The following is a 10184-nucleotide window of genomic DNA, read 5'->3' as shown; positions in this document are numbered from 1 at the left end:
CAGACTCGTGTGCCCTTAACGTACTTCTCGGGGATATTCAGCGTGACACAGTGTGACAAGGCCGACCCTTTGAATTACAGGCACAACAGAAACAGGAAGTAAGAGTGAGAGAAAGTTGTGGTGAAAGAGTACAGCAGGGTTCACCACCATCCCCTGAGGTCCTAAAGGTATTATGCTTAAAATTAACATGGGGGTAGCTTTGGCTGGAACACGACTGCTCATGGATCTACTCAATCTTGGGCCGACTTGTTGCTAAACTACAACAAACAACCACAACAATATTAAATTTGCTTAAAGAAAGATTCAATAATTGATTATGGACCCTCTCACCCCACCCCCATCCCTGCATTTTAAAAACAAATGTTTAATGCGAAGAAAGCAAGGGGACTAAGAAAGCAGAGTCACTTACCATGACAAGTTTTCGAAGAGTTTATAGGGCAATAATGAATGAGATACTCAATAATCTGAGTTGGAGATTCTTCACATTTCATTGCGTCCCAGTTTATCAGTAAAGATTTATCTGTGATATCACCAAAGTTCATGCCTGAAGGAGCTTCAAGAGGTTCTGAAGTTGTAACAGAAAAACATGTATGAATAATTATAATTGGTTGATCAAATACACTATAATCAATTAACATAATTAATTGATTGTATAACATAGGTCTTACAAAGATATTGTTATATAAAATAGTTGGGTAAAGATGTGTATATCATATTGTAGCAAGTTGATAAATTATAGTTGCAGTGTGCAAGTGTTTGTCTTTGTGCTAAGATGTTTGTTTCCTATCCACAAGTTCCTAGGTTCAGTCCCACTGTGTGGAACCTTGGGCAAGCGTCTTCTGCAACAGCTCTGGGCTGACCAAAGCTTTGAGTGGATTTGGTAGATACAAACTGAAAAAAGGCTATCATGTGTGTGTGAGTGTGCACATGCCTGTATGTATATATATAAGAATATGTATGTGTATGTTTTTGTCTCCTTGCCTTGATGTAGTAGTTGCAAAATGATTGTCACAGTTATACAAGCAGTGTCATTCCTTAACAAAATTCTGTTTGGTCATGGGAAAACATTATCTTGCTTAGAAATAGGTGAGGGTTGGTGGATTTATATATATATATCTTTTATCTTTTTACCTATTTTGGTCATTTGAATGCAGCCATGCTGGGGCACCGCTTTGAAGGGGTTTAGCCCAACAAATTAACCGTGGGACTTATTTTTTGAAGCCTAATGCTTATTCGGTCGGACTCTTTTGCCGAAACGCTAAGTTACAGAGATGTAAACACACTAACACCAGCTGTCAAGCAATTGTGGGGGACAAACAAACACACAAATATATATATACATATATACACAACGGGCTTCTTTCAGTTTCCGTCTACCAAATCTCACAAGGCTTTAGTCAACCTGAGGCTATAGTAGAAGACACTTACCCAAGGTGCCATGCATTGAGACTGAACCCAACACCATGTGGTTGTGAAGCAAGATTTTTACCACACAGCCACGCCTGAGCCTACTATATATTCACATATATATATATATACACACACACACACATAAAATGTTTGTATGTACATTACAGCAAAACAGTGCATCGAGTTGCGTCCCTTTACATCGGCGAGTACTTTAGTGATTTGATGAAACCAGAAACCAGAATGAAATTAACACTAGGCTGTCGACAGAAAAAAAAAATCATCTAATGCGAAATTTCATTAAGGCCACAGTCACAAGACTTGTGGTCCTAAAAGAACACAAGACTAAAATGTAAAGATTAAAAAATAAAATAAGTTGAAATTGGAAAATTAAGTTATTCAGTAAATAGTTTGCTGAGTTCTTTCCCTTTATAACCTGAGTATCGCACGCACTTACACACGCGCACGTATACGACGTTCTTCTCTCAGTTTCTGTCTACCAAATCTACTCACAAGTCTTTGTCGGCCCGGCTGTAGTTGTACAAAGCTCCCTTCCACGCAGTGGGATCGAACCTAAAAGCATGCAGTTAAGAAGCACACTCCTTAACCACACAGCCACGCCTATAAAGGACATTCCAGCAACGATCACTGTCATTTTCAGGGCATATGCGCTCAGTATCACATTATCCTATACCCACCCCTTCTTATAAGGGTGTAATCTGAAGGTGTAATTGCACTCCTATTATGGTACGAAATGTCAAAAAGGCTGAGCTCTCAGATTTACAAGTATAATATGACTTACAGAGATAGAAAAAAAAGGGATCAACTTACTCCAGTCTTTTCTGAATATGCACGGAGCCCAAACCAAGCTACTGCTAATATTCTTCCCATAATCAGTTCTACTACCGTCTTCTAGTCTTGGTTCTACATCTGCAAACGTGGCTTTGGTTGCAAGTCCAAAGATTAAATTCTTCATAAAACGACCTTTAACCTTCATGGAATGTTCAAGTGTGGAATTTGGTAAATGAATCCATTGTGGATCGTCCTATGAAATAATAATAATAATAGCAACAACAACAATTTCTTTTATTAGCCACAAGGGCATAGATGAGGGGGACATCACAAGGACAGACAACAACTTGTGTGGGGATTTACATAAAAGACGGGGAGGAAGAAATGGAAAAATTGGTGAAATGACATAATATTATACAAAGTATAAGATACTAGAGTCCTCCTATTACAGGAGACACTCCAGCTAGGGCCAGTCGAGGTACTAGACAGATTCATGTTTACTCTGACCATGCTCTCCAATCTATAGGTGCATGCTTAGAGTAGGACCATTCACCCATCTTTTCACAAATTCACAGGAAGGGAGCACTTCCCTCTTAATCTCTGCAATTTCCTTTCTAAGGGGAACTTAAAAAGGTCAATGAGGGATTGACCAAAGATGAAAGGAGTCTTTCCTCAATCCTTTCAGTCACATCCACCACACAACCCATCTGAGATACAACTGAAACTAAAAATCTTTTTCTTTACAAATAGAATTTATAAATTCAGTAACTTACTTCACAGTTATAAATAATGTTTGATGACTTATGGCACCACATGAGCAAGTATCTCCAAGATTTGAGTCCTTTTACATCTATTGATGGCCTTCCCCAGCTCAATGTTAAATTATATAAACTTGTCCCTTTAATTGGTAGAGTTTCAGCAGTGAAATTTACGGGTTGTCCAGGTCCTGTGGAAAGAAAATAAAAGTTGTTAGGTTAGTACCCCAGTTGTTGTTGGCACTCTGTCGCTTACGACATCGAGGGTTCCAGTTGATCTAATCAACGGAACACCCTGCTCGTGAAATTAACATGCAAGTGACTGAGCACTCCACAGACACGTGTACCCTTAACGTAGTTCTCGGGGATATTCAGCGTGACACAGTGTGACAAGGCTGACCCTTTGAATTACAGGCACAACAGAAACAGGAAGTAAGAGTGAGAGAAAGTTGTGGTGGAAGAGTACAGCAGGGTTCGCCACCATCCCCTGCCGGAGCCTCATGGAGCTTTAGGTGTTTTCGCTCAATAAACGCTCACAACGCCTGGACTGGGAATCGAAACCACGATCCTATGACCGTGAGTCCGCTGCCCTAACCACTGGGCCACTGCGCCTCCACAAGGTAAGTACTCCAAGGTAGACTTATATGCAAATAATAAAGAAAAACAAATTTTTTCAAAGAATACATAAAAATGCATAAAAAGAAACAAAATAGAGTATGTAAAGATATGTGATAATTATAAGTGGATACTGTATTTTTGATTGAGGTTGTTACCGGTAGCATGCTCTTCAAATGTTGGGCCTCATGGAGGCAATGATAAGTGACTAAGGGCTTTGGCAATATGCTGTGTTTGAGAAGACTCGTCAAGCCAAGTGAAATCATAGTCGTGGCCATTACTAGTGTCATGTAAATGGCATCCGTGCTGGTAGCACATAAAAAGCACCCATTACCCTCTTGGAGTGGTTGTCATTAGGAATAGTATCCAGCTGTAGAAACCATGCCAAATCAAGACTGCAATCTGGTGCAGCCCTGCGGCTTCCCAGTTCCAGTCAAACCCATGCCAGCATAGAAAGCAGAAGTTAAATGACAATGACGATGATGATGATGGGAAGTCTTTTTATGTGAATGAAAAAAAAAATAAACAAAAAATAAAACAAACAAAATTTCTGTTTTGACTTTGACTTTACATACACTGTCTGACATATAAAATACTGCCACACCTATTACATGATCAAGACTTGCACTGTATCTAAGTTACATATACGGTGTAATTTATTGGGTAGTACTACAAGTATAGCCAGGAAATATAAGTGGAAGGAGGCTGCAAAAAAGAGAAAGACTGAAGAAGATGAGGGGAGAAGTATTGAGATCTGGTTACAGGATGCTGGACCTCATGGAAAAAAAAATGCCGAGGGATTAGAACAAGTGATGAGAGACTGTGCTGAAATATACCAGTCCAACTGATGTCAGCATAGAAAAGCAGACATGATGATGATGATGATGAGGAGGAGGAGGAGGATACGCCACATTCATGTCAACATGGTAAAAAAAATAAACATTAAAAATGATATTGGTGGTGGTGGTGATGGTGAGGGTGGTAGGAATAATGATGATAGTGACAATGGTGACCATGATGGGTAAAGCTTGTTACGGATTTAGTTCGTTTGTGTTAATAATGTAGTTGTAATCAAGGCAACAAGCTGGCTGAAATGTTAGCACATCAAAAGAAATGCTTAGCAGTGTTTCTTCTGTCTCTTTCCAACCTCAGCCTAAATCTTGCCACAGGTTGGTATAGATAAACCATGCAGTGGAGGTTTAATCAGTGTGTTCACACAATGTACTTCAAGAGACTACTAAATGCTCTCTCCGACTACTACCGACCACTACACTTTATAAGAGTTCGGCTAGTCCATTCTTCTGATCGACCAGGGGTGTCAATGACTCTCGCCACAACATCAACTTTGCCTTTCATCCTTTAGAGGCAGATGAAATAAAGTACCAGTCAAATATTGGAGGCTGATGTAAACGACTTGATTCTTCTCCTTAAAACTGCTGGCCTTGTGTCAAAATTAGAAAGAATTGTAGTGGTTCTGACCAAGTTGTCACACACTTACAAACAAATGTGAATGATACTGCTAATGATAGGTACATAATGCAATTTAGATAGTGAAGATGGTGATAAAAATGGCAGCTAAACATATGTGCCTGGTGATTATAAATGGCAGCAGTAATAGTGGAAAAGATTTCAGACTTTAAGGGATTTATGGTTGTTTAGAGAAATACCTGTGGGAATGAGGAGAATGGATGGAGGATTATAACAAAGGGTTAATGGTAAATATAAGAAATAGTGGAATCAGTGACATCACAAGGGTTTATAGCTTGGATACAATGACCACATATAAACGTGTGCATGGATGCATGTATGCAGTTATGAATATATGAATTTATAGTTTATAGATGAGAGACAGATATTCTCCATATAGGATACACTTCGCAGTGCTCAAGAGATTTAAACTTGAGCAAGTAGGAGTAAAGGTAAGGACATTAATCAATGTAAGGATAGTAATCAATGAAATTCTAACTTAGTCTGATTTTCACATTTTATTATTTGCAATTTTTACAGCTTTACAATTTCACAATATTGAAATAAACCAGTACTTTCATGTGTTATGCAATCATCAGGTTTATGTAGTGACAGCTGTGTTCCACAATTGACAACTGTCAACTAGAGATATACAGGTAGAGAGTTAGTCTAGATAAGATGCAGTTTGGTTTTGTGCCAGGTAGAAGCACCATTGATGCTATATTTCTGGTAAGGCAACTGCAGGAGAAATATCTAGCCAGAGAAAGCCTTTGACAGGGTCCCCTGATCCCTTATCTGGTGGTCAATGTGGAAACTAGGGATAAATGGTTGGTGAGGGCTGTACAAGGATGCTACCAGTAAGGTCATAGACAGTTATTTTGAATTTTGGTGTCACTCCTACCAAGTAACACAGTGAGAGGAATCATTATTTAGTAAATTGAATATATCAGAATGTAGGTACTTCTCTCACAGAAGTCTAAGCTTGAAGTCAACTTACTTCCATCAACAGTTTCAATGAACAGAGTTGAGTATCCTGTAGAGAAATTAACGTCATTTCTGGCATAAAGACGTAATTCATAGGCTTTATCAGCTCTGAGGCAAATCATTGCAGAGGCAAGTCCTTGTCTCACTTCTACTTCCATCCAGTTCTCATGCTTTGGCCGGTACTGAATCAAGAAGCCTTGAGGTTTACCATATTGAAATCGAAGAGGAACTTTCTGAAAATTAAAAGAATGAAGAACTCAATATCAGTAAAGTGAAATAAAACATGTAAAAGTTAATAAGGTAATCTCTACGTGGCTGCATGCTTTCTTAGAAATGTTAGTCAAATCTCTGAATGTAAATTACATTCTACCATCTATAAAAAAAATAAAAGAAGGAAAGGAGTAAAAGTAGGGCACATCTGACAATAAAGCCCTAGATCAACGTTTCTCAACCAGGGTTCCACAAAATGTTCCTAGGGGTTCCACGAGAAAGAGTGAGATAAACTAATGCTAAATTCATGATCGTAATATATAAATATATATGACATTTACTACGTGAACTATGGGGAAAAAATATGAGAAAGGTATGGTATATAATTTTTTTGTACAAGGGTTATTATAAGGGTTACACAAGGGTAAAAAGGTTGAGAAACACTGCCCTAAATATATAAAAAAAACAGGATGATCATAGCAAAAACACCTTTGATAATAGGTCTGCTTGATCAGGACTGATCTGTGGCTAAATTGACTAAAAACATTTGGATATTGTACTCCAGCATAGTCATAGTCCAATGGCTGAAACCAATGATAAAATATTTAAGTTAAGAATCTTTCATGTTTTTTTGAGTTGGAAATATCATCAGAGTCAACTTTGATTTTCATATATAAAGTTTGAGTCAAATCTAGATTTAAATTCATTATAACACCTGTCAACATAGATAACTTATACAATAGGTAACATACTTTCCAATACAGTATAACTTGAGAACAGTGTTTGTTCGTCTGTTGGGCCATTCTGAAATAGGTACCGGGTATAGCGGGTGCTTTCTCAGGAACTGAAATAATTAAACAAAATATATCAATAAATAAATCAAAGAATTATCTCTGTAGTCATCATCATCATCATCATCATCATCATCTAATGTCTGCTCTCCATGCTGGCATGGGTGAGATGTTTTGACTGGAACTGATGAGCTACACCAGGTTCCAGTTTAGGTTTGTAATGGGTACTTTTACATGCCACTGGTACAGGTGCCATTTACATAACACTGGCAATGACCACGACTACAATTCATGGGTGCTATTTAAGGTACTATCAGCCAGGCAAACAACACTTTTGTATTCTTTCCTAGCCTCTGATGAAGAGCATAAGCTCAAAATCTTCATGAAACTATTCAGTCTTATTCAGACAAATCATCAAGTTGTTAAAGATGTTACGAATATGTTGTAGTGGTGAAAGAGTACAGCAGGGTTTGCCACCATCCCCTGCCGGAGACTCGTGGAGCTTTGAGGTATTTTTGCTCAATAAACACTTACAACGCCCGGTCTGGGAATCGAAACCGCGAACCTATGACTGCGAGTCCGCTGCCCTAACCACTGGGCCATTGCATCTCCACCATATATATATATATATATATATATATATATATATATATATATGAGTGGTTGGCGTTAGGAAGGGCATCCAGCTGTAGAAACTCTGCCAAATTAGATTGGAGCCTGGTGTTGCCATCCGGTTTCACCAGTCCTCAGTCAAATCGTCCAACCCATGCTAGCATGGAAAGCGGACGTTAAACGATGATGATGATGATGATGATATATATATATATATACATATATATACATATATATATACACACACACGCACACATATACATACATATGTGTGTGTATGTAGTAGTTGAGGTTTAGAGTAATTAATTCATTCATAAAAAAAATTAAAAAAATTCATTATACACTGCAGATATTACAAATACTTATAATAAACATTCTCATAAAAGACATTGAGAAACACAAAGCCATAGCAAAGCAAACATGGCAGTGTGACTGAAAAGTTAGAAAGCAGACATGGCAGTGTGACTGAAAAGTTTAACTGTGCAGAAGTCTGTCCAATGCATATGTGAATGTGTGTGCGTATGTGCATACACACACGGCAATTTGTTGGATAAATTATCTTGCAGTAATTGTTCAGAGTTTAAATACCACTGAGGACAACTTTATCTTTCATCCTGTTGGGCTTTTGGTGTTAATACAGTACCAGTCCTGCGTTGGGGACAATTCTTGTCCTACCCTTTTTCTGGAAGAAGATGAGCTGTGGTAAAGACTTCAACAGGAATGGGCTCCACCAGGTCTAAAAATGTCCAAGACATGCCAAATATCATGATGCCATCTCTCCAAATCCATTTGCTGTTCAAGACTGATTATACACATACATGCAAATATCTGTCTGTCAACCTTTCTCTTTCTCTCTCTCTCTAGATATATATATATATATTGTTCATTGCATTTATGTCTGCATTTTACAACCAGATGCTCTTCCTGTTGCCAACTCTTGTCCATTTTTCAAACGTGCATGTATGCGTGCATGCATGTGAGTTGCAAGGGATAGTAGAATCAAAGCATCAAAAATACCATGTGTTATTTTATTTGTGTGTTATGAGCCTTCACTCCAAAAGCAGACTTTGCCATTCGATAAATAGAAATTGATAAAATAAGTATCAAACGAAGTATGGAGGCGGCAATATACTTGATTAACCAGAACACTTGTAAGCACTGCCCAACATTACTGCAGTCTAATGATTGAAAATAGTAGAAGAATAACAGAACATACGTGTGTATATATATATATATATATATATATATATATATATATGTATATATATATATCTTAAAGATGAAAGGAAGGGTCTATAAGAGTTGTGTGAGAGCTGCAATGCTGTATGGGAGTGAGACATGGTGTCTGAGGGAGAGAGAGATGGTAATTTTGAGAAGGACTGAGAGAGCAATGGTGAGAGAAATGTGCGGGTGTGGGGTGAAGCTGTTTGGTAAGAGCAGGACTGAGGATTTGATGGGAATGCTAGGATTGGAGGAATCGGTGGAATGGTTGGCAAGGGCGAATGGAATGAGGTGAGGACGCCCAAAATTGGGGCAAGATGGCGAGATGGTGTGAGGGCGATTGCTATGGCACTGAGATAGATCCGGTCACCTCCGTTAATGGGGATAAAACCCAGATTTAAAACACTGTATGATGATGATCATCATCATCGTTTAACGTCCGCTTTCCATGCTAGCATGGGTTGGACGATTTGACTGAGGACTGGTGAAACCGGATGGCAACACCAGGCTCCAGTCTGATTTGGCAGAGTTTCTACAGCTGGATGCCCTTCCTAACGCCAACCACTCAGAGAGTGTAGTGGGTGCTTTTACGTGTCATGATGATGATATATAAAACAAAACATATGCATATACCCTCCAAAACACATACACACACGCAAAAATACAGTCTAGACAATCAATAAGATTTCCCATAAATCTTTATGGTACTTGCCTTCTGATGGTGTTTTGAAAGTTATCTTGGTTTTGTCACTCCAGAATGGTTTATTAGTGTCTGTGAGCTGAGGCAGGCAAGATATACTGAAATTGTACATTGTGTAAGGAGTCAGACCACAAAGAAGAAACGATTTTCTTCTTACATCCTTTTCCTACAAATAAAACAAAGAGAAACACAAAGTTAAACAGAACTCAAGTGAAATCACATTCGCATTTACACACACACACACACACACACATTAATTAATTTGCATATTCCGTGTTGAATGTTTGTCTGTCTGTTGTTGTTTAACCCTGAAGTTATCATGAAAGTGAGCAGGCTCAAGTGAAAGGCTGTGATCTTCTGATTAAATTTTTTTTTATAAACTGTGCATATCTAGAACTGATTTATTGAATATTTCTAAGACAGTAAGAGGTGGTTTGAAGGAGATTTTACAGCTATTTATAGCAGGTTGTACAATTGAACAGGGGCTCCATTATTACTAAATGTTTTGTTTTTTTAATATCCCTTGCAGTGATGTACGTTAGTTTAATGATCTTGAAACACAACACTTCCTCATGTGTCTAAATCTGTATCCTTTCATTCATTAAAAACTGTGTATGTATGTGTGTAATG

The 10184-nt window shown here is 38.2% G+C and overlaps 1 protein-coding gene across 7 annotated transcripts in view; it reads right to left on the bottom strand.

Moving 5' to 3' along the window:
- LOC106881088 (uncharacterized) overlaps positions 1-10184 on the bottom strand; it is a 465749-nt gene that overhangs the window by 40954 nt on the left and 414611 nt on the right. For all 7 annotated transcript variants that reach the window (XM_052972353.1, XM_052972351.1, XM_052972350.1 and 4 more), the window contains 6 exons: positions 9567-9720; positions 6983-7074; positions 6034-6253; positions 2973-3145; positions 2239-2452; positions 410-565 (listed from right to left, as the gene is read on the bottom strand). In XM_052972353.1, the coding sequence (XP_052828313.1) occupies positions 410-565; positions 2239-2452; positions 2973-3145; positions 6034-6253; positions 6983-7074; positions 9567-9720 (1009 nt within the window). The remainder of the gene's footprint in view (positions 1-409; positions 566-2238; positions 2453-2972; positions 3146-6033; positions 6254-6982; positions 7075-9566; positions 9721-10184) is intronic.

This window comes from Octopus bimaculoides, chromosome 13, assembly GCF_001194135.2.
Source record: "Octopus bimaculoides isolate UCB-OBI-ISO-001 chromosome 13, ASM119413v2, whole genome shotgun sequence".
Classification (NCBI taxonomy): Eukaryota; Metazoa; Mollusca; class Cephalopoda; order Octopoda; family Octopodidae; genus Octopus; species Octopus bimaculoides.
This window is presented reverse-complemented; position numbering and strand designations above follow the sequence as displayed.